Source organism: Botryllus schlosseri, chromosome 1, assembly GCF_051294905.1.
Source record: "Botryllus schlosseri isolate E-star chromosome 1, Bs_hap1, whole genome shotgun sequence".
In the NCBI taxonomy this organism is placed as follows: Eukaryota; Metazoa; Chordata; class Ascidiacea; order Stolidobranchia; family Styelidae; genus Botryllus; species Botryllus schlosseri.
In genome coordinates, this window is record NC_137236.1 from 20,053,526 (window position 1) to 20,078,559 (window position 25,034).

Here is a 25,034-nt window from a genome sequence, read left to right on the forward strand (position 1 = left end):
TTCGGATACACCGCCAGGAGGTTTGAGTCAGTAGTCATTTCGATGGCGTGGGTTCGGATCCCATCGATGCCACCACGCCACGATACAGAGCCTGTACTCCCTGTTGCATCACGAAACGATGTCGCCACACGATAAACGTTTAATACAGAAGAGAAATCTTAACAGTACGAGTAATGGTTATGTCAGGCAACTAAATAAACGGCACAATCAGAGAACTAATCCTTAGCGTGCCAATTAACAGGTGCCGAAATGCGGCTCCAGTATATTACAAACAAAACTGGCGCATGGAATTTGCGAGTGATATTCTGGCCGCTGGCGTGACAGTAATCTAAAATTGATGATTTTGAAGAGAGGGGGTCCAAGCCCCTAAACCCGAAGACGGCATTGTCTTTACCTCTCGAAGACATGCTTATACTGCCACGAGAATAGTTATTTTAGCCGTGATGAAAATTTACCAACAAGTCGCTGCGATATTGATCAATTCAGTACAAAAATAAATATTTGGCAAAGAGCCATATCTTATACCCAAAAGAGCCATATATGGCTCGCGAGCCATAGGTTCCCGACCACTGCTATATATCAACAACTGTTTATTTTTAATGCTTCGTTGTGGAAACCGTAATGTTTGATTTGACGAGTACAAAATTTCAAATATTTGTCCGGTGTACGTACCAATATACTACATCATACATAGGCCTACTGCTCGTCAAGCAGCAGCGGTCAAACTGCTTTTAACCATAAGCATAACCAAACATTAATACACAAGTTACTATTTTAAACTAAGCAGAGTGGTGATTAATTATCCTGCTGTGAGGTACTGGCGTGTGGAACGTGTCGATATCCTGATATACAGCACGGCGGATGCTCTTACAATCACAGTACCGTAATGTACGTACATTGAATATCTGTTTACTGTGGATACTTCTTACGCAATGACTAGCAAAGCTAAGAGGCTACTTCTGACGTAATAATGAGCAATGGCATTTGAAAATGAGACGTTTGTGCTATCACGAACCTCGCATAGTATCTCTTCCTTGTTCACGAATGTTAGGTTTATGTCATAGTCCTTGTACAAATAAAAAGTAATCGTTCTTTCACAAAGAAATCGATTAGATATGGAAGTAGTCGATTACGATTACGATTACTTCAGGATTTTTTCGAATGTAATCGATTGCGATTACGATTACTTGAAAATGCTGTAATCGTCGTAATCGATTACGATTACTAATCGCGATTACCCCATGTCTGTCGGTAAGGCTCATTGAGGGAGTGCTTTCGAAAATTTAGGGCAAGTTATAAATGATAATGCATCTTCGCCTGGGCCAAATGTTATTAGTCACTTTGGTACATGGTATTTTTTGACCCACGATCAGGAATGTCGATTGTATCGGTGTATCGGTAGTGGAAATATATTAAAATCGCCCAAATGTACAATAAACAAATTTCTTTCATGAGGAGCACATGATTCCGATTCCGGCTCAGAATGAGAAGGGCGTTACTATATTAAAATCGAAAAACGAAGTAATATTGAATTACGCGGAGCGTGGAGAAAATTTCAAGATTAATTAAAATCTCTCAAAAATTTAGGAGTGAATTCGTAATTTCAATTTGCATGTCGACGGCCGCCAACACATACTAATTGAATTAGGTGTTGACGGCCGCACGAATTCCTTTCTACGGTAGCAGGTTGCCCATCCCTGATCTAATAGTATACATATGGTATGTCTTATGCCAAGTTTGAATCCGCATTCCAGTTGTTGAGTCTTTGACATTTCTGACAAATCTCCCCAAACTTGTTTGTAAATAGCAAAAAAACATTGAACAGGACATCAATTTATTTCAAGGTAGGTTGCACTGAGACTAATCCTAATGCTGGTGGTGACTACAGAGAGCACGGCGACATTCTGTACTGCCATGCTAAATTTGATCAGTTTTGGAATTGAATTAAATTGTGTTGATTTAGGGTAGCTTAATTGAGGGCGAAACAGGGCAACTTATATTGTATCTAAATCTGTCTTATTCAGTGCAGTTCGCTAACTATTAACAACAGCTACCCAGCGCACCGAGATTTAGGCTACTACCAAAGCTATGAAGTAATGAATGACTTACATGTGGGAATTGCTCCAAATTTTCAAAGAATATCCAGAATTTGCTCAAATGAAGTTGAAATCAGCCTATAATCCGTTGAGAGCCACTGCTGGAGTTAGATTTTGACGAAGTTTCTTGAATACGAAATAAGTTTCATCTTTAACAATCGTCTTCTTAGAATGAATGTGAAACAAATTTTTAGTCAGAATTCATACAGACTTGGCCCCCCTGAGAGCCTCCCCCGCCCCCAGGTTGAGAACCATTGTTCTAATCTATTATTTGAAATGTTGTTCTTCTCTCATTTTGATTCTAATCATATTCCCGGTTTTCCAAAAAATTACACCGGAAAACCTTATAGTGCGAAACAACCCAAGCTTATTGAACAGGCATGTAGGCTACCATTCCCATTTTTCGAAACTGAACTCTGATTTGCTATGAACTGACCTTGATTTTAGTAGCAGTTGTTGCTAGTGCTGAATTTAGTTCAATTTCGTGTTTACAATTCCAATCCATTTTGAAAAAACTTACTATATTTTGGCTGTCTCGCTCTGGACATGGCAATTCTTGTTCGCAGAGATATCGTTGGAATGTTACCCGGCGTGCCAGCTGGAGCCAACGTTTGGATCGGCGCTTCTGACGTGGACAGCGGCCATACCGTCGAGAGTGCCATGTGGTTGGATAGGACGGATTTAACGACTCAACCGGCTGCGACTGATTACGACACTAGCCCTGGAATCGCAGGGTGCGCATATTATGCTCCGGAATCGGCAGTAACTACCGGCATTATGTTCAACGTCTGCACCCGCACTTCTGTGAACACCCCTTCCTATTACCTTTGCGAATTCTGCTAGTAGTCAAGTTACTCGAACAAAACTTTCAACTATGACCCGTTTTGCTAACCAACCGCAGAGCCACAATTAACCTTATGTGAATCTCGTTGTTGTCTTGCAATAAAACGCATACGCGGCATGTGATCGTTCGCTCTTCGGTAAACTCCAACGTAGAAATGGAACAGGAGCGCGCTGAAACCTCTGAGACGCGTGTAAACTTCATATGAGGGGATGTAGCCGACATAAAATTACGACATTTAGTGCCACGCCTCAGTTGGTTCAATGGCGCTGCGGCACAGTTTAGATATTTTTTCAGATAATCTATTTTTGTTCGCGAAACTGGCACGTTCTAGCGGTAGCATAAATCATTTGAATCCGACATATCAACGACGAGATAGCGCAGAGATTCAGCTCCTAGCCTAATTTCATCGATAGTTATTGCGAGGAAAAGGACAAGATGACTCGATTACTCTAATCCAGGGGTTCTTAACCTTCGCAAGGGGTGCTGGCGATTTTGAAAGGGGTGGAAACGCTCAGAGGGCGATATTGGGGGCGCTGGGATCAGAGGGCGATATGGGGGCGCTAAATTAGAATGGCTTCGCAGTAGATGATTAAGTAGTAGGACATATTTTTAATGAGTATTCAGAGCAAATTACCATTCCACAAAACATGTCAAATCCCAAAATTCCTAGTCGCGCTTCGAGACGATGTTTGTTACATGTGTTTCCATAAATATAGTGGGTTAATATAATTCGTGTAAAATGAATTGCGCGTACTTTTAGATCGACAATTCTTCGTTAAAACAATGCTGTCACGCTTGCTAGGGTTTCAACAAAATATTTCAAACTAGGTATTATATCCTGCATCGAAGAAGGACGCACTGCATATCACTTTTGAGAGTGAGAGCTCATTGTACATAAATTATGTTTTAATTTAAACCTTTGCGCACGAAATGAATAACTAAATATACTTGTATTTAAGAGCTACGAAATTAAATCGTCAGATTTTTTCTTCATCGTATCATAAAGGATGATACCATCTAGTTTTGTGGTACACCACATCACAAGAACGTTATATAATATGAGTTGCTTTGTTTGAAATACATTCATGTTTAAATTGATAACTGGGTACAGTACTCAATTAAATTATTTGGGCAGATATATGCATCTCATTCTCAGTTGACTTACTTAGTCACACAAAGCACTAAAACAAAATCCAATACAATTAATTTCCCCGTATATTGCCAATCGCAGATGTGAATTCGGGATGGTTTGAACTACAGGGTATGGGAATGTACCCGATTGTTGTAATAACAACCTTGATTTGCCGCCGAATATACGGGGGAGCTCGACGGGTGTCCTAAATTATTTCGGCGAATGAACATAAATGACACATCATATTTTGAGGACTCCCCCACGAAAAAATACGCATAAATATAGAAAATCGGAATAGGCATGTCGGCGTCGGCCATTTCCACGCCACGATGCACAAAGACATATGAAGTTTCCGCCAACATGGGACTCCGAGAAGTGTGCCAGAAGATCGTTAGCGGAAAAACCTTAGCCAAAGAGGAGTGCCCTTATGTTGACCGTAAATTTCGACGTCCATTGTCCATATGTGCTTAACTCTTTCGACGCCGAGCTAAATTTGACGATTGTCTTCAAAACGCCGCGATTTTCACCAAATAACCCCAATTTCAACCGATCGTAACTTCGTCGCTACCTTAGTTACCGAGACGTACCTACGTCCGTATTGTAGCCGCGAACGATATCTATCTAATGATGCGTAACGTGCCTTGATTGATCCTGTCGTGTTGCTAGGACAGGCTTCGGTACGAACTGAAGTTTGGCTGATTTCAGGCGCGCTGCTGCCAAGGTATGGATTTTGTTGGTGTTTCTATGGTACTTATAGATTAGCTGTGACGTTGTAAATTTCACAGAATATTCTTATTATATTATATATTGATAATATATTATCCTTAAATCGTTAATTCCTTTTCAATGGCAATGCGGAGGTTCAGAACCGTCGTGAAATACTGCTGCCGACATGATCTTCGGCCGTCGATGCTTCAAGGTTATCATTGTGACGTCAAATCCGCAATAATGGCTCGCAAATTTGACTTCTGCTAGTACCGGTACTCAAGTATGTTTTTCAGGCGCAGTAACATACCGACGGAGCCCATTTGTGTACGATTACAAGCAACGATCTGCACAAAAACATCATTATTTGTCTCCGTTGAGTCCTCGTCATCTCCCGATGCAATTTTACGTTTGAAAAACATGAATAAATACGTATATATTGGTGTGAAGTCTGTGTTGTCGCAGTACATGTACTGACTTGGTGGCTTCAGTAGATCCGTATATTAACTTAACGCGCGATGTGTCGCTAAAGATTGGTGATAATGATGTAAAATGTCTTTAGGTATTGGCATCTGTTGAAAATCATTACCGTCGTGGAAATATATATCAAATAAAGTTACTATTCCGAACAGGTAATCCAGCAAAATTGTTTCTTAGTAGCAAGTCTTGAATTTTGAATTCATTACCGCACAATGCCCCGACTGCCATGGACGCAAAACGGCATGTCAGATTTTCGAGACAAAAATACGCTCTCTCGATTTAGCGAACATATGGGGATACGCGGCGTTTTGAAGACAATCTCTAGCGAACATATGGGGATACGCGGCGTCGAAAGAGTTAAATCGCTCGTGCCCAATTATCATGTCGTCACCATCTGCACCTCACAGGACAATAAATGACATTCATCAGAGAAAGATGATATGCTAGTGAAGAAATACCGATTTGGAAGCGTGTGCTATCTTTAGTTAAATACCTTTATGCGTTTCAAAATCTTTTGACTATACAGCGTACAAGAGGTAACAAAATAAAAACATGTAACGAAGTATAATTTCACCAACGGGAACGCCCGAATAAGTTTAATTACACTGGACAACAATCTTGAACGAAAAATATGTTGACTTCGATTTTACACTTGATTTATGCAAATTTTGGCTTACTGATTCCAAAAATGACATTGGTTTTCTTCTGTCACGTCAACTTTTTGCTCCACGACATATGCCAAAAATATGCAAATTTTCACGAATTTAGCCATCACGATCGAGGACCCGAACCTCGCTACCGTCAAGGCGGAACGGGGCCGAGTCCACGATCGATCGGCTTCCTTTGAAGGCAAGAACACGACACTTGGTGGGTTTGAATTTCATACCAGACCACCGAGAAAATTCATCGCACAGATCTAATTGCGCTTGAAGCTGGTCGCGAGACGAAGCACACAGACAGGTGTCATCTGCATAACCCTGAACTCTGACAGTGACGCCCTCCGCAGCGGAAACCGATAACCGCTGCTCTGAAGCCCAGCGACGCCACGCAGGAGAACCTCCATGACCAGGTTGAAGTGATGACCGACACAGGGCATCCTTGACGGACGCCCTTCCCCGCTGGAATGGGGTCAGTCGGACCAGAACTGGTCGCGACTGAAAACACGTTAGACATGTAAATATCAGCCATCATCTCCACCATATATTCTGGGGCGTCAAAGTGCCTCAGGACCTCGATAACTAAGCCATGCCGGACGGTACCAAAAGCATTGGGGATGTCAAGTCAGGCAAGATAAATATCCTGCCCTGAGGACTTGGCATCCGCAAGCAAGGAATCAAGCATGAACACGTGCTCGAAGACCCCCTCTCGCGGAACAAAACCCCTTTTGTTCCATGGAGACGACATCTCCATCGTATGCCCAGCTCTGGGGACGGCGAGCGATTACGGACGCGTAGATCTTATACAACGTCCTGAATAGCGCTATGGGTCTCCAATTGCCGACGTCTTCCATGTCGCCTTCGCGGTCCTTTGGAATTAGGATTTCCCGCGACTAGCGCCACTCAAGTGGAATTCGTCTGCAACACCTACAGATTTCGAAAAGCTCGGAGAGGATTTCTCCCTTGGGGTCCAAGCGCGTCCAAAATCCATAAGTGAGATCGTCGGAGCCTGGCGAACTACTTGTGTTTAAGGTTGCGAGTACTCCCGCTACCTCTAAGGAAGTAATCGGCTCGTCGTCAACAGCAGAAGCCAGGTCGCCCTAGTAACTGTGCTGAGTCATCCACGAAGGAATAGCAGCGTCATCATCGGAATCCGCGGCAGCAGCGTCAGCTCGAAATTTCCGCTCGATGACGTTAGCAGTTAATTTCGCACCTTTTACTGCCAGCATCACCCTCGATGATATGTCTGAACGCTTCCTTCTGATTGCGCCAAATATCGGACCGTACATGTTGGGCTGCCCCAGACCGGTCCTCGCGCTGGTCATTCAATTGGTTTACTTTGGCACGGCGTTGTGCTTGGCGCGAGTACCTATTCCTACGGGGGCGTTTACGGCCGTGAGGGCGGCTACAATCAGAGGCACGGAGCTCCAGCTCAAAATCCAGTCGCCTGAAGGCCTCGTCGTGGCGAGGACATCCTGATCCGCAAGCTCCGAGCGCAACTCGCGCAGATCGACTTGTGCACGAGGTGGCCTCGGTTACAGGAGAGGGAACGTCAACATTTAAATCGTCACGTGCAGTCCGCGAAGGAGGCCATCTCGTCGGACATTCACAGTGATCGACAGCTGCGGTAACTTCGGAACGTTCGACCGCTGATTCAGTCGTCACAGAAGGGACGGGGTTCGGGGCGCAGAAGAATTTGATGACGTCACGACTGTTGGCGAGTCACATGGCCCAGAGGAGGTAGTAGAGGATGAAGAATTGCGAGTGTGAGAGGAGGGATAAAAAATTTTTGACTTTACTTTATCTTTAAACTTTATAGAATAAACAGAGCGTCTACTAGAGTTAGAACTATACGTGACAATGGCCGGGAAAGTACGGTTACCCCTGAAGAGGCTTCCGATGAAAATGAGGGATTGGCCACGGGTGAGAGTGGATCCGGTATTGTACCAGGAAATGAAGTTACAGAGTTTTCCGCTGCGTCAACGGCAAAGGGGACTACAGAACGCAAAGAAAGGAGGGGGGGAGATTGCGTCGACTCGCAAAACAATCGTAGACGTCAAAGGGGAAAAGTTACTGGAAGCAGGCACGGCTCCCGTACGCGGCAGGTGGTCCAATGGCTCTTCGCAGAGATCATGTCTGGCTGCGCAAGAATTCTCCATTGGCCACACCTACCGCACACGACATCGTAATTTAGCGAGTTTTTCGCGATGTCGTGCTTGGCCAATATATGACGCCGAAGCGAGTTCAGCGTCTTGTACAGGAATCCCTGCTTGTTGCAACCAGTAACTGGGCAAGGATACCTAGTCGCATCCTTGCCGTCATACTTTATGGGGACAGTCGTCAAAATTCCAAAGGGGGTGCAGGTATTTTAAAAGCCGAGCCCAGGGGAGAAGCAACCTCGGGGTGACATGACTTAAAATGCTCCTTCGCTTTTGCAACAAGATTAAAACACTTTCCGCAAACCGGACAGGCATACCAACTATGAAGTCGCATGCCCCTGCACCGTCTAGAGCAGGGGCGGGCAACTTCTGCAAGTCGGCGGGCCGGATATAAGAAAATTAAGTACGTGGCGGGCCGGATTGCTGAATCGACACATTATTCGCCCATTTATCCACGTATACAAGGAAGAAATCGTATTTAATGAATGTATTTTAACGACAGCAATGCAACTTCAAAGCCATTTCTCGCCAATAATGACGAAGACAATGTGGATTTGAGAACAGCACTCTCATACAGCAGGCGTCTTTTTGCCAGTCACGGCCGCATTTCGACTACTCATGTAGCCTACGGCCGCATTCCAGGGAATAGTCGTAATGAACTAGCAGAACGCCAAATACTCATGTTAAGTGTCTATGACCATTTCCGGCGAACTCCGTACTAATCTATTAAATAATGTAGGCTGTTCATAGTCGCGCCAAGCGCGAAATTTTTTTCAGATTCATTCATGAATTTCGTCATGAAAATTAGTAGTTCTACATATTATTTCTCATCCCATGTGATCAGATTCACCGGTAGAATTGGTGGAGGGTCGGTCGGGGCAGGCCAATTATTATTAGTCACTTTGTTGCATGCTGCTCTTTGCATGTCTTGACCTCCCGTCAGGATTGTCGGTATAGTGAGGAGAACACGATTCCGAGTTGGTATTTCTACATGTGCCGCATCTCTTCGCAACTGTACTGTGGGGCTCTGATTGCAAAGTGCGCAACTATATTAAAATCGAAAAATAAAGTCGCATTGAATCGCGCGCTGCGCGAAGAAACTTTCAAGAATAATTAAAATCTTTCAAGAAATCGGGAGTCAATTCGTAAATTCAAATTCCACGTCGACGGCCGCCAACACCTACTAATTGAATTACGTGTCCACGGCCGCACAAATTTGCTTCTACGGCCGCAGGTTGGCCCCCCTGTCATACAGGTACCACCCCTGTCATACAGGTACCACCCCTGTCATACAGGTACCACCCCTGTCATACAGGTACCACCATGTCTTCTTCTCTCTGATCAATCAACACACGGTGCAATCCTTCATCAAGATTTCAAGGCGTACAATAAGCCCGGTACCGCAAATTTACCAAGATATCAATGCATTAGGATTAAGTAGGTGACGAGATAGCGTGGTTGTTAAACTGTGCGGCCTGTCTATCTCGATATTGAATTCATGCGGGCCGCGGCCTCGAAATTTGAAATTGGCCCGCGACCCGTTTTCAGTTGGCGACACCTGGCATAATCGGTGTCTTACAAAAGCCTATAAGTGTGCGCCGTGCTACACGTCGACGGTTACGGAATCAATTATAGGAAATTTCGGCCTGGTGTAAATGACCATTGTCGTCGACAAACACCATTATTACCACAAATGACATTAGGGTTCAGTACATCGTAAATGCCGATAATGCAAGTCTTCTCGCTTCGACGAACTTACGCGTAAGCTCCACCCTCGCTCGCTGTGCATGCATGTGTATAAAAACATACAATCACTAAAATGTATGTGAGCAAGTAGTGGGGAATCCCGGAAGACTGGGGCCGGTGGGCCACATTACCATGTAAGACGAAAAACTGTCCGCAGGCCGGACAAAATCCCTTCGCGGGCCGGATCTGGCCCGCGGGCCGTATGTTGCCCACCCCTGGCCTAGAGTGACAGCTCATTTTACGGGTCGAATCAGAAAAAACAACTACATTTCATGCAACAATACAACAATAGAGATCCCGGGAACGACAAACCACAACTTGGGGACGGAGATGCGACTTCTACGCTCGCTCCTGGACCGTGGTACGGGAAAACGAGAGGACTAATGTTTCTTCTAGCCGTCGTGAAATAGTGCGAAGAAAACTAATAAGGCATACTAGGTGACTTAAGTCGCGACCGACACAGATTAGATTGGACAACCAATCAAACGAATAGAAATAAGGAATGACAATAACTAGACCAATATGAAATAAGTATAAGGGGCCTGCACCGGCGCTCACTAAGGAAGAAGATAGATAGAGAAATAAGAATACAAACACAAATACAAACAGTAACACACGATTGTTAAACGAAATACTAACACCAAGGAATACGATAAGAGTTAGCGAGCGCGTTATAGTGCAGGCCAGACGTGATTGATTACACACGCCGTGTCGAATCAATACTGCAGTTTCGGCTGCGCGTCTACTGCTACTGCTACGGCCTACGCGTATGTTAACGCACGATAATATTACCCTTAGGAGTGCGCTAACACCCGTGATTCCTGCGACGCTGCTTTTGGACGGCTTTTCTGCTGGAGATGGTATTCCAACGATGTTAATACTCAGCCGTCTATATTCCCGTCGCCCTTTCGGAGGTTTTGTAGATATGATCCACTCCGACTTATGATCTTCTTCTTGAAGGCGACGGTGCAACGTCAAGTTTTTGTAGATGCAGGGAATCCCGACGCGTAGGTCCTCGGCAGAGATGAGCCGATTTGAAATTTCTATGTCCTAATCCAATCCAAATCCAGAACTTTTTCATATTTAAGTCCATGTCCAATCCTAATCCGATTCCAACTGGAAATTCAGAAAAATACTAATTTGTGCAATGGAGGGATTCGAAAATTTTCTTTCACAACCAACGATTCACTTGATTCAAGATAACTTAGTAACCATAAGTACATTAATAACTGATCTGAAGTAAGGTTGTCGCTATAATTCGCCACACGACATTTCAAACTCCCAGAAAATAGGTAAATCCAATCCAAATCCTAATCCGTTCTGAAAAAAATGTCTAATCCAAATCCAATCCAAATCCGACAAAATTTCACAAATCCTGTTTTTTTAAAACCTAATCCTAATCCATGCTCATCTCTGGTCCTCGGACAAATTCACACACAGCAGCCTCGAATTTGGTTGTCATCAGAGAGACAAGCGATACGTTTATCGCCTTGTTGGATGAACAGCGTGTTCAAATCTCACTGTGGTGAAAACGACGTAGGTGTGTGTCCAAAACTTTCGATATTGATATGATCGGCAGTACGAGGGCGTCGCGCAGAGGAAAATAATTTACCCCAATTTGATGTCGCTTGCGTTGGACATGTTAGGTAGAGCTGTGTTGCGTACAATTGTTGTGTGGGCGTTCTCTATGTTATACATGCCCGTGAAACCGCAACAAATACTGTTATAAAATAAAACTGGGGTCGTGAGATGCCACTAACCCTCAAGTCGGAGCAGCGTATCTAAAGCTAGCAAGCTCTAACGCGCCTACTAATCTTGATAGCTTTGGAATTCATTTTCCAAGCGATCGTCAGGCAGAAGCAAAAAAACTTATGGTGATTCCATCCCCTCGACGAGCTGCAGCCTCCGAGAGGTTTGTCTAATACTCTTGATAAACTCCGTTTTCTGTCAGCATCAACTTTCCAGACAATACCGATTCGTCATGCTCTTGACCAATCTCATAATAACTTAGACTGGCATCATTATATCATGGGGTTGCCACTTGCCATACATCCAGAATTTCCCGGACATGTCCGGTATTTCACTGCAAAAACTGCGCGTCCGGGAGGAAATTCTAAAATATGCCGAAACGTCCGGAATTTTGAAGGCTTGAAGTAGGATCAAAGTTTGCATAAATCAACATGAACAATATTACTTTCAATCAGATTTATGTTATTTGAAGTTTTCGTCGCGCTGCGCGCGATTTAGTGCAACGTTTATTGCTATTAATATGGGGATCATGTACCGCCCTCGCACAAATGCAATCATAAATAAATAAATAAAATCATCATTTACTGAAATAAATCTAGCTGTAATCGCAAATATAATATATAACGGTATATTCCTAGAGATGGTGAAGACCGTTTGGATGCTTTAGTCAAAGACAGTTCTCAACTAAATTTTACAACCTGATGCATAGAGTAAGTTCCAAAGAAGTTGCATCGAATACCTAAGATCCATGCTTTTTTGGGTGGAAGGGGGCTGAAACAATGTTGTTTCGAACCTGGTTGCAACCAGTGATGACCATCGGAGCGGAGTCGGAGGGGATTCGGAGCGGAGTTTTGACGATTTTGTGACAGTCGGACGGAGTCCGAGTTTACAACAGATATTTTTTCGGATAATTTCGGAGTATTGTAACTTTTGTCTCCGATATCTTTGGATAGATCTGACCAGAGTACACTATTGATTACACTGGTCAACAAAATGCAAATAAAATTTTTAGGCAGAACATCTGAGAGCCGTTTCTGGGGTTTTTGAGGTTGCTGATTACGAATATCACATTAGTTTTGTCAGATTGGCTCTTTGTCAGAAGATATTTATACCCCTAAAAAGCCCAAAATTACTGTATTTACCCTTAAATATTTCGCTTGGTAGGAAGAAAATCGTTTTTTTCTTCTAATTTTATACTGCGCATAAATAACGAATTTACTATGAAGAAGACTATGTGATTCTCAGTCATTCTGTCAATATTAACACGACATGATGCGAAATATTTGTTTTACAAAACAGAAGGTTGTCAAATCTAAAATTGTACTTTTGCACAACGAAAATACATATTCTCCTGTATCAATTGGTCATTCTACCAAGATTAAAGAGGAGTATAAAAGTAAAAAATTTGTCCTTGGAAGGCTTAACTACCATACTAATATGCGTCTCCTTTCTTTTGACTGGTAAATAGATAATTTTCCGTTGAGTCAACCAAGTGGGTGGGTATATCTAGTAACCCTATCAAACGAGAAGCTTAAATCTGGTATATTCGAATACCGATGAAAGATTACAATTTCACATTAGGAAGTAGATCAGTTCATGTAATTTCTCCTAAGATGTAGTAAATATCACTTTTTAGATGATCATAAAGCACCCAACCACAAACAGTTGGTCCGAGAATTCGTATCTGCATATCGAACACTTGAGCCCAAACATGAGCATAAAAGTTCACTTCCTGTTATGACATATTGATATGTTTCCTGATCATCTTGTTGATTAGCAAGGGGAGAGGCTCTTCCAAGACATCAAAACAACAAAAGAAAGATATGTCGGCAGATGAGATGAACAATTGAACATATTGTGCCGGACCATTGCCGGAACCTTTCAAGAAACTAAATAGCTTACAGGCGAAAATCTTACAAAAAAAAAACAATTGTGATTTAAAATATATCAATAATAATGTATTCCAACTAATTAATTCAAATTTACAATCGGTGGTTGACGTAAAACTGATTGAATTAATGTCACGTTTTTTGAGTATCTAGGTAGATTCCTATGTACATGACTGGAGTTTATTTATGTACATTGTACATGATATCCGTGAAAATCTGTAACTATGATAAATTACTGCTAAATATGGTGCTGTTGGTATATTTTGATTAAAAAGAGTCTTCTGTGTGTAAAAATAACAAGTAGATTGATTTTTTAAACTTCATAGTACGACCGAGCCGATTTTGCAGCTAGTCATTACCGCGAAAATGGGAGATTTTGATCAGAATAGCCCGATGGGTTATCTCCACAACAAGAGCCAATTTGAATAAATCGAGTTCATATTCGGAATCAGTGCGCTTCAGAACCCCTAAGACCACTCTTACTTTGTCTGCCTAAAAATATGTGTTGACCAGTGTTATGATTACAAACCAAAACACAGACAGTTGACACCTTGCAAAGTTGTAATATGACGGGTAACATGCAAAAATGATTGCCAAGTGCATAGAAATCAGCCATTTGCACTGCAATTGGGGACTGGAGAGTAGACAATACTATAAGGCCAGCCATATTATCACATTTAGTTAGTAAAACACATTACCAAGTGTACCATGCTTGCCAATCTAATGATATGGTTAAAATGGTATGATTGGCCACGAGCTATCTTAACCTAGTGATCTAGCAAGGCATTTTCGTTGAGCATTGTCTGCAGTTAATTATGTTTCGGATACTTGACGAGATTCATCGGAGTATCTCGGAGTCTGGGATTGAGCTCTTCGGAGTCGGAGGGAGTTTTGCTCATACACCAAAGTTGTCGGAGGGATTCGGAGTCTCGAAAAGCACTATCCGCTCATTACCGGTTGCAACACACAGCCAGATAACTGCACCGACCCAAAAGCATGATAGCGGTGCTCTCAAACACCCGACCACCGGACCGGACAATAAGGTCCACCAGATGGTTTCATCCGGCCCGTGAAGAAATCTCTGGCAGATCCAACAATCACTATAGCTCACATTGGAGATTGTCTAATTCAATTCCTATGTTCCACTCCACTCCTGTATACAGTCAATGGGCGAAACTTATCAAGTGTGACGTCATATTGACTGACTATGTGTTCACCAGAGATGAGCGGATTTGGAATTTCTATGTCCTAATCCAATTTAAATCCGAACCTTCAAATCCAAATCCTAATCCATAACTTTTTCATATTCAAGTCCATGTCCAATCCTAATCCGATTCTAACTGGAAATTCCGAAAAAATATGCAAGGGAGGAATTGGAAAATTTACTTTCACAACCAACGATTCCCTTGATTCAAGATAACTTAGTAACGATAAGTACATTAATAACTGATCTGAATAAAGGTTGTCGCCATTCGCCACACGACATATCGATCTCCCAGAAAATAGGTAAATCCAATCCTCCTCCTAATCCGTTAAAAAAAAATCTTTAATCCTAATCCAATCCAAATCCGACAAAATTTCATAAATCCAGTTTTTTCAAATCCTAATCCTAATCCATGCTCATCTCTGGTGTTCACTGTTCATATCTGATTGCAAAATCCACTAGTAGGCGCCAAAGAGTCTCCGGAGTTATGGTAACCCTATTATATTATTACAACCAGCATGTATCGATCTTGCGGAGCTCCATGCTGTCGAGCTATAATTGTGGAATAACGGGTCATTTCACTACAGATAATTCATATTTTTGATATGACCGAACCGGGTTAGTTAACGATGACGACAAACTTATCACCAGCACCAAAGTTGCTGACATTTAACTCACAAAAAAATCAGTGAACATTCATGTTCCATAGTCGCACAAGGCACTAAAATATTTCAAAGTAAGCGAACGAATTCTGTCAATATTATTGATACATGTATTATTTGCGGGACGCATTTGTAACGCGGTGATCAGATTGCTAAGAAATCAGTATTTGGTGCTCCTACATTTCGATATCGAATGTTTCGGTCGACCGGATTCGGTCGTATGGGGCCATAAGGTTACTTAGCTCGCAAACAATCTGGGAAGTCACCCGAGAAGTCGAACATTGACCAGGATATTGTATAACTTGGTGTGCTAACGACTCGGCGATGGCTGGCCCCTGAAATGCTGGCTGCACAAGACTAGACGGAAGCACCTGAACGGCCTATGTAGCGGGACCAGGAATATGTCCTTTCGTTATTGAAAATAAATTAGACCACGGGTATCTAACTCAACATGGGTCGCGAGCAGGATTCAAAATTTTTGCATCGCTCGCGATCCCTACCAGTCAAATGATTCCGAACTGTTACCTTACGTCCATACCCAAGATTTTCATTTGAAAATTGTATTACCAAGTCCATGTACACATAATGGTATAGTACATTGCATTGCGGATCATAGAAAGTCAATTCTATGAGTACCTTTGCTCGCAGGCAACTGCGGTGACAAAAATATGATGGTTGGCCAAGTGAATACTGTGCAGTTATAACCCGTTAAATCAGTGGTTCTAGCGACAACGAAATTTAATTGGTGTATTTCTATGCTCCCGTTATTCTCTGCGTAATGTGTGCTGAGAGGGACACAACGTATTTAATTGTAAACGCCGACTTTGGAATTTGGTTCATTACTATTATTATGTCACCATTCTGGGTTATCCGGAGACAGGGATATTTTGATTCAGAAATTATACAATAGTGTGAACACGGATTCTTTGTGAACTATCATAATATCCTTGCTAGCTATATATACATATTATGGATTTCGCATTAGCGTTCTGGCATCTGTGATTATAACTATATTTTTCCATAAAACTCAAAATTAGGTGTGAATTTTTTGGCATTTTCCAAATGTGGTGTCAAAGTCACCGACTTGTTCCTGATGGTGACTAAAGTGAAGCCATAAGATTTTCGTTGGATGGTTATAATTGTCATTTTCGAGATTTGCTGATTTGAGGGTTTATTTAAGGGAAGTATTTATTACAAAAATCTCAATACTTGGTAAAAATGCAAGCATGGCATAATTTGTTCAGAATTGCTCCGCGGGTCTGATGAAATCGTCTGACAGACAGGATGCGGCCCGTGGGCCGGATGTTCGTCACACATGAGTCAGACTCGTTTCTTGAAATTATAGACATATTTCTTCTCTGTTAATTTGGGAGGGATATAAAAATAAAATGATTTGATGGCACTAATTCGCGCGAAGCGCGAAGAAATGTGTGAGGTTAAATAATTCTGGTGCGCAATATTTTCGAAAAATGGGGTGGGGGTCGCACGGCTATTTGTGCCTACCCTGGCTACGACAATGCGTCGATACCGTTTAATTAGTCATCAACATCCCAAATTTTACGGTCGTGCTTATCATATTTTGGGTTGGCCTTGCAAGTTCACAATAATGGGTAATTGATTTTCATGATAATAAAGCTCATTCGAAAAAATTACCATGCGGGCCACTCAAAACTTTCGAATAAATCACGATTACTTCATGTCCGCTTATATTATCTTGTTTCGTGAAGTTTTACTACTCTCCGCAATCTGTTTACGGCTCACAAAGACCCCTTATTCTTACCAGCACTGCTTGGATTCTCAGAGATTCTCTTCAGCGCAAGAGTAGTTTCGCACCACGGAACTCAGACAAATGGTTTCATGAGGAATGACGCACTATTTCTGCCACTGCGCGTATAATGATCTTATTTTACCCTGACACTCAGTAGTGACGCATGACATTATATTATCAATAATCCTGATAGTGAGATATCTAAAGCAAAATTCTTGAGAATCAATAAAGTATACGAGTATCCTAGAGTTGCTTCGACCTGTACTTAGATACGATCATGATGTCCTTCAAACTTCCCAATCGTCGAATAACCGCGAAGCAGCCTTTCATAGATATTGTCGCAGGCTATGCACTAGGGATGATGTGAACGTGAGATTCACTTTCGCGTTCTGTGTGTGAACCTCGGAAATTTAGAGGTTCACGTTCACAACTGAATCTGGTAGGTTCTGCACTGTGAACCTTTTTTCATATATTACAATTTTCACTTCATTATGACACCTTCCTTTCAAATTTATTGCATTTTAACTGCGGACTACTCTATTCATGGCGCCGGCAGTATAAAAATCTACAGTAAACGAGCTTGCACCTTGACAATCTCAAAAGTTTTACTTGCTTTGTGACAAAAGTTTGCTCGAAATATCCAGCTTAATTTCCGTTTCTGAACATTCAGTGACTCTCTGCTGTGAGCTTGACCCGCAGTCACACAACATCACGAGTGAAATGCGTAGTCAGCAATGATGCTTACTCGGACAATCAATGAGATTGATATCGTTTTCGGATGAAAAAAAATAAAGCAGGTGTTCGGGTTCAATCTTGACTTCATAGGTTCACTGCATCATTAAAATGAAATCCGTACGATTGAGGTGTTGGCTACTGCTGTATAACTTGTTAATGGAGTAAAATCGGCAGCAAGTATAGAAACCCGTTTTACACTCTGCTCAGTATAATTGTAGCAATACTCAGACGCCGAATACATTGTACGGTCTGGGCTAGACCGTTAAGGCGTAAGCTTTTATTCCCTGGTAAGCCTTCAAAATTGTTGGCTAAGCGACGGAAAATATTGATTTTATGGGATTATTATATCCTTTTATTGCCTCAGTTGATATATTTAGCGACGGTTAAAACGCCAATATGTACCTCAGCATTGTGGCATTATGTTAGGCTTACCATATTTTGGAAATCTAAAAAGAGGACACTTCTTCAGAAATTTGAGACTTGCAAAACCGGAGAAGACTTCCCAGAAACCGGTGAATTTTTCCCACTTTGTGAATGGTTGAGTAAAAAAAAGGTCATCTTTTCCGCTCAGAGCTCAAAATACCGTTTTTCTTTCCGCATTACTAGGTGGATGACTAAAAAAAAAGGTCATTTTTCCGACCAGAGCTCAAATCACCGTTTTTCACTCTGAAATAACCGCCGCAGCGTCACTTCTGAGCTAGTTTACGGCATATCACTCGCGATTTGCTCTAATTCTGACCTGAATTTTCAAATAAGAGGACAAAATCTCAAAAAAGAGGACAAGAGAGCGTCCTCCGAGGACACTTTCAAAAAATTCAAAAAAGAGGACAAATCCTCTTAAAAGAGGACGTGTGGTAACCCTAAATTATGTGGCCCGAGTCGTCGCTAGGTATCGTGTACTGTGCAGGGTTGTAACCAAGTCACAAGGCGCCGAGTCACAAGTCAATCTCACTTTTATATGTTTGACTCGAGTCAAGTCGAGTCATTTTCAATTCCCTCCGAGTCAAGTCCAAGTCCAAGTCAGCGAACAGAGGATCGAGTCCGAGTCATGGTATTATGACTCGAGTCCGAGTCCAAGTCATTGTGTTGACTGCTCAATTTCCAGTTAAAGTCTTCCTAAACCCACTTTTTAAACTCTGTTTGGTGATATTGAATGGTTCGCATTTATAATATATCAATTTTCGTCACTTTTAGCAGTTTCTGGTCGCATTTTCAAGCACCAGTACCAACAAACGAAATCCCAATAGTGTGTTGGCTTCGAAATTACAATGAAATATCGGTCTTGGCCGTCTGAATCTCGAGTCAATGACTTGCTTCGAGTCATGCGCAATGACTCGAGTCCAAGTCGAGTCAATACACAGATTAACTCGAGTCGAGTCGAGTCATTTCCGTGTTTTGAGAAAATGACTCGAGTCGAGTCGAGTCATCCGAAAATCGTGACTCGAGTCTGACTCGAGTCGAGTCATGACTCGAGTCATTACAACCCTGGTACTGTGTACACTGTACGTACAAGTGTACCTTCATATAGGCTATCACTTCCCTGAAAGATAGGATGACGTCAAGATGTTCACGTTCGCGTTGACACAGAACCTTTCAAAAAGGTTCGCGTTCACACCATCCCTACTAGATACAGATCCGCGAAATTGTCTTACTAGTCACATTTGTATTTTTGGATTTCTAACTTTTTATATAGCTGTACTGAATATGCCTTGGTACGGATTCTTCCTTTCGTGGAAACAGTTGCAATCGAACCGTTTGGTGCCTTCACAAGCATTATGCAAGTAAATTTAATATTAACGCTTAATACGTCAGCACAAAAGAATGACATGCTCCCGCCCTGTCTAGTTGTGGCGTTCATCAAAGTCCATTCAAAGTCGTTTGCGTGGGGCACACAGCTCTTTCGTAGTGACACAGCTTCTGCACAATGGCCTGGAACGAATATAATTGTTGTTATTCAGACCGGTGAATTTCATTCCAAGAGTTTAGGTTACGAATTTGAATCGCTATGACAGTGGTTCCCAACAGGTGGGAATTCCCTCTAGTGGGGAATTCAATGGTTTGTAGTTGGGGAACAGACGCATCTGTTGAACAATACATACAGGATAGTCTACATATTTACGGAGACACATGCGCGATCGCCATTACCGGTTCACTGCTCTGGAATGTATGGATCGAAAATTATAAATTGAAATAGTCCTAGAAGGACGCCTAATTCCTAAATCATTTTTGGGAATTTCCCTGAAAAGGATTTGAATGCCACGAAAAATGCGACTCCGACGCGGCGAACGTCAGAGTTTCGTAAAAATATCGGGAGCAGAGTCGAAAATGATAACGTTTCTTTAGTCAACACAATAGCATCGGTCCAAAATTTTTTTAAATCACCACTTTTCTTGGAGATTTCGGAATTCATAAAAAGTGTTCTCTTTTTAGGATCTCAAAATACGGTAATCCTATTTTAAAGGGTATATATGATTTTTGGGTAGTGGGGAATGTAGACTCGGAATAAATCTGAAGTGGGGAGTGAGAGTAGAAAGGTTGGGAACCACTGCGCTATATAGGGACTGAACTGCAAAGAAGCATGTGCAGCGCTGTTACTGAGGCAAAACCGACTCCTCATTTTTTTGGAACCCCGGCTGATTGCCCAAACGTGATTAATAAATCAAAATAGATGCAGTATTCTGGCGAACACTCGTCAAACTGGAATTTTTTTTCGTACTTGCGCACTGATGTTTGCTGCAATTTTGCAACGATACCGAACTGTGCAAGAAATCTGAAACTGCTGGCGATCACAATGCAATGAATTGTGTGCAGGGAAGAAAGTCAAGCGTATCGCTGCCTTTCGAATTGATTTTTCTCTTATCTGACCTCAACATTATCGCCGATGCATTAGAATTCATACATGACTGAAAACTCCAGATTTAATGATATTTAGATTGAAATCATTATCATTCATATTATTTTTTTTTCATACGCGAGTTGCAAAACTATTTTGCCTTCAAATAGATGTCGACCGGGGTGGGTGAGTCTGCGTCGTACTTTGAGATGTGAACATAAACGTGTCAGTGAACGATTTCCTGAGGTATATGCAATCAATTTGAGAAACCAAAAGTTGGCTCATTGTCATGGTTCTGGCAAAATTGCCAAAGTATGGAATGTACGGAATAAATTCCCATACCCTAACATGAATGTTTTCATATTCCATATCGAAAATTCGTTACATATCATACCATACCCTACCATACCATGGCCTGCCTCAAACCTACCACATCGGACTCTTTCACGCATATGCCAGAATTTCCCACGATTATGAATTGCGCGTTCGGATCTTCACCGCATATAGGGCTGTCGACGCAAGTGAGGCCCTTATTAAAGTCGCACGTTCCCGCTATCCCGAACGGCCCGCCGCATTTTTCGTAGAGTTGCTTCGAACACACATCGCAACATCTGGAACAGAGATATTTGTAAATCCGAATCCTTTAGGGTCTCTAGGTAATAAATCCACGTCCAAACACGAATATTTGAAAAATCGCATACAAATTGCAAACTAAAAATATTTTCATGTCCAAAAATTATAAATTGAAATTGAGCCATAGTCTTTGAAAAGAGATTTTGCAAAGCTAAACATTCATCCGTGTTCAACGCTCAGACTTTGTCAGAAGTGCACGTGCGCGTTAGCTCGCAGCTTAGTGGGAACATTGGTCTCCGATGTAATGACATATTAACAGTCGAGATTAGTGGTTCCCATTTTTTTTTGTGTCGGAGCTGCATTTCAAATTTCCGAGTACGTCTGGAGCCGCGCGAACACACTCATTAGGTATAACAAAAATTATAAAACATGAAAGCACCTACCAACGAATAGCAACTCTAACAAGGAAACAAACAAAAAACAATTTCATGTTGAACTTAGCATTGGCTCTAAGCTACACATACATAAGTTGATTACAATCGAGAATCGTTTTTCTGGGCATTGGTTATCAAGTTGGGATACTTGGCCTCTGTAACTTGACTCCAAAATTCAAGTGAGTTTTCACTTTTAAATAATTGCTCGAGCTCGACATCCGACCGCATGTCTAGCAATTCAAGTTGAAAATTAGTAGGGGCGGTGGTCACATTCTATGCAATAGAATTCGGAAATATTTTCATCATGGGCAAGGAAGCATTCATTCCGTCAATGTGGCGGTTGAACCCATCAATAAAGTTGCTGTTGCCTTTTGTATGAATAAAATGATCCGTTAGTTTGATGGTCAGATACAGTTGGAAAATGTGTTGTAACCCTAGCTGGACTTAAGTCTGGGGGTGAGCCGACTTAAATTTGAGAGCAGATACCAACGCATTTGAGTGTGAGTATTTTGGAGAGAGAACGAAAGCGTTGCTGAGTAAGAATCGTTACTCGACAGCAGAGGAATTGGTCTATAAATATAAACTCCAGACTCCAAGCCAAGCAAGGGTAACTTTGTACCATGAATTTGATTTTTTCGTTATAAATTTATTTTTTAATATTTTTGCGTGATTTTCAAACGTCAATGAGACCCGAAAGGAGGCTAGCTGGGAGCCGCATGCGGATCTCGGAGTCACCATGAGGAATCACTGGTCAAGATCGTCTCTACAAGCGTTATAAAATATTTTGGCGGGGTATTGAATTCTGAAATCAGGTAACCACAATTTAAAGGTATCTACAGGCGATGACGATGGTTTAGTTGTAAAGTAAGCCTATCAATGTGACCAAAAATACGTTAACGACTTTACAGTGTATAATTCCAGAGCAACAATCAGTATAAATACATCGAACCGAAATAATGAAATTGATACTAGCCAATGACACTAGTACTACTACCAATTATTTTATTGGATTTGATGTGTGACACAAGGAACCTGCTACTAAGTTGAGGTGAATTGACGCAAGAACCGCTCCTCGCAAGAACCCCGTACCACATTCCCGATTGAATATAAGTATTGTCCACAGTTCGTTAACGTAACAATCAGTAGCTTCTGTACTACGCTGGTTTTGTTTTCCCAATAGACAAGACGATCTCAATATAATTTTAACCTCTTGGTCGTCTTATCGACGTGATTGTTCTGGCATTCCTTCTGAAATTGGTTGGGGGAAAACTACATCGACGATTTACTCCAGTGGTTCTCAACCGGGGGTCCGCGAAGCATATTTATGGGGTCCGCGAAGCCGTATTTTTATTTTATTTTCAAAATCGAGAAATTACGAGGTAGTTACGTTTCATTACTGCTTTATTCAACTTCACGAGTCACATCAACAGAATAACCGACTGAGACGAAATATCATACTGCGCAAACTCATTTTATTCGACAAATAGCAAATAGCCTACTGACGAAAAAATATTTCTGTTTTGATATGTTTTATTGGGGTCTGCAGAAAAAGAAAAGCAGGAATAGTGAGGTCAATCAGCGTGACTTCAAATGTTTGTAAAAATATGTTCAATAAAAAATGTGTCTTAATTTCGGCGGCATATATGGGCGAGTTGCGATCATATCCAAAGGGCTCGTCAGAAGCGTTGCTCGTTACAATATCATTCGTCACCAAAAACCATCGTGGAAATAACTTTTGTGCACTCGTTGATATCAAATCCAAGACGCGAATTTTCAAGACACGCCCACGCATTTCAAGAACGGCAGCTGCAGAATTCGCTTCCGTCGACCTGTGCTGTGGAATGCTGGGGAATATTTTCTTGGCCAATTAACTCAACTGGAAAATGCTGGTCTTCACGCTACGCGCGATTTTATTTGTATGGGCTTTGTAATTTTAATATAGGTACCATCAGAAATTGGGTTGAAAATGAACAGGGGCTACGAGAAATCTTATTGGAAGCACGAGGAGTACGATTTCTAAGGCTAAGAAACAATGCTAATACTATGGCTGAATAATGAATATATTTAGGTTGTTATTGATCTGTTCCAATAATAATTGAGGGCAAAATCTGACGCTGATATAATTCGACGTTGGCAATGACAGTGACATGTATAATTGTATATCATGGGTCGGTGTATATATGCCGCAAAAGATCAAGGACCAAAATAAACTACGTCTGATATCATATCAATCTTCAGTAGATTTTAAAATATTCTGCATACAATTGCTGCACGGCAAAGGTCCACATGATGCATCCTTTCGCAAGATGTCTATAACTCATTATTTAAACAAATTGTGCCCGGCACAAAAACAATGATTTTTTCCGTGTCAAGCGTGAATGGTGTAATATTAAATTGCATTTTCACGATGTTTGTGGAATGCCTCTCTGCAAGCTCCTGTCAAATAATGCCTACTTGGAAATTATACATTGAATATCCCTATTATTCGTGCTGCGGCCCGCGGCGTCATCAAAACTAGGAAATTGGTCCGCGAGCACATTTGAGTTTGAGACCTCTACTTTAGAACTTACCCACATACATCTTTCACGACCGTGACTCCTTCCGGGCAGTTGGTAGGACGGCAATGGCTTGCTTCCCAGCAAGGCAAGCATGACAGTGCGTTGATGGTGGACGCTCCCATGGCCCCGAGTAGAAAAAACACCACTAAGTTATTCATGATTCTGTCGCTTGAATGTAGTCAAAATATCTGAATCGAAACTTCAAGGTTTACGGACTTTTCATCCTCCAGTCATTACTGCGGCAAGTTTTCGCAACATTTTGTAACTCTTTTACAGCTTCCTTGAGCCTCCCAAATTCTCAGAATATATGTAGTATGATGTTTCTATAAGAATTGGGCGGAAACAGTAAACTGGTAGTCTGTGTATTGGTTGGAAAAGACAAATTTGCACAGTTTGACGAAGCCATACGCATCATGGGTGCTTGGTAAGTAGAATGTTCGATATGAGCAGTTAACCTGTGCTAGTAACGGAGTTTGTGTTTGTGATCTCAGCAAATGCCAAGTGATCTATCCTTGCATGCCGTGACTTCTACTGAGCTTGATATAACCGAATTATTCTAGAAACGAATTTTAGTATTCGAGATAACTCATCCGAATATATTAGAAAATTGCCAGTCTGATACGTTACGTCACTGAGCAATCTGCAGGACCCTTCTTAACCGCTAGACATGTGTGCAAATATATTTGCAACTAAGATATGCATTACCAACTTAGCAGATTATTTAATGATGATCGCACAAGATACACATTACCTTTTTAGCTAAACATTTACGCTATTTTGAAGGTCTAATTCGATATCCTAATGCTGGACA

The 25,034-nt window shown here is 41.7% G+C and overlaps 1 protein-coding gene and 1 long non-coding RNA gene across 3 annotated transcripts; one reads left to right on the top strand and one right to left on the bottom strand.

The window, feature by feature from the left end:
• Positions 1-137: 137 nt before the first annotated feature.
• On the bottom strand, positions 138-24,430 carry LOC145444465 (single insulin-like growth factor-binding domain protein-2). 2 transcript variants are annotated; one of them, XM_080322457.1, is made up of 4 exons: positions 24,236-24,430; positions 21,089-21,269; positions 19,634-19,754; positions 138-147 (listed from the first exon to the last, which is right to left on the bottom strand). In XM_080322457.1, the coding sequence occupies exons 1-3, from the start codon at positions 24,379-24,381 to the stop codon at positions 19,683-19,685; spliced, it is 399 nt and encodes a 132-aa protein (XP_080178583.1). In that variant the 5' UTR covers positions 24,382-24,430; the 3' UTR covers positions 138-147; positions 19,634-19,682. The 2 variants fall into 2 exon arrangements, with proteins under 2 accessions (XP_080178583.1, XP_080178591.1); XM_080322465.1 differs by lacking the exon at positions 138-147 and having other exon boundaries at positions 19,575-19,754.
• On the top strand, positions 4,540-5,226 carry LOC145444460 (uncharacterized). The gene is made up of 2 exons (XR_013916690.1): positions 4,540-4,793; positions 5,074-5,226. It is a non-coding gene; the product is annotated as an uncharacterized LOC145444460 (long non-coding RNA).
• Positions 24,431-25,034: the final 604 nt, after the last annotated feature.

Coding starts and splice junctions, on each gene's coding strand:
- LOC145444465 (XM_080322457.1), bottom strand. CDS start 24,381: ATGAATAACTTAGTGGTGTTTTTTCTACTCGGGGCCATGGGAGCGTCC. Junction 21,270..24,235: donor GTCGTGAAAGATGTATGTGG/GTAAGTTCTAAA, acceptor TCTCTGTTCCAG/ATGTTGCGATGTGTGTTCGA. Junction 19,755..21,088: donor GCGTGAAAGAGTCCGATGTG/GTAGGTTTGAGG, acceptor TATTCGTTCCAG/GCCATTGTGCAGAAGCTGTG.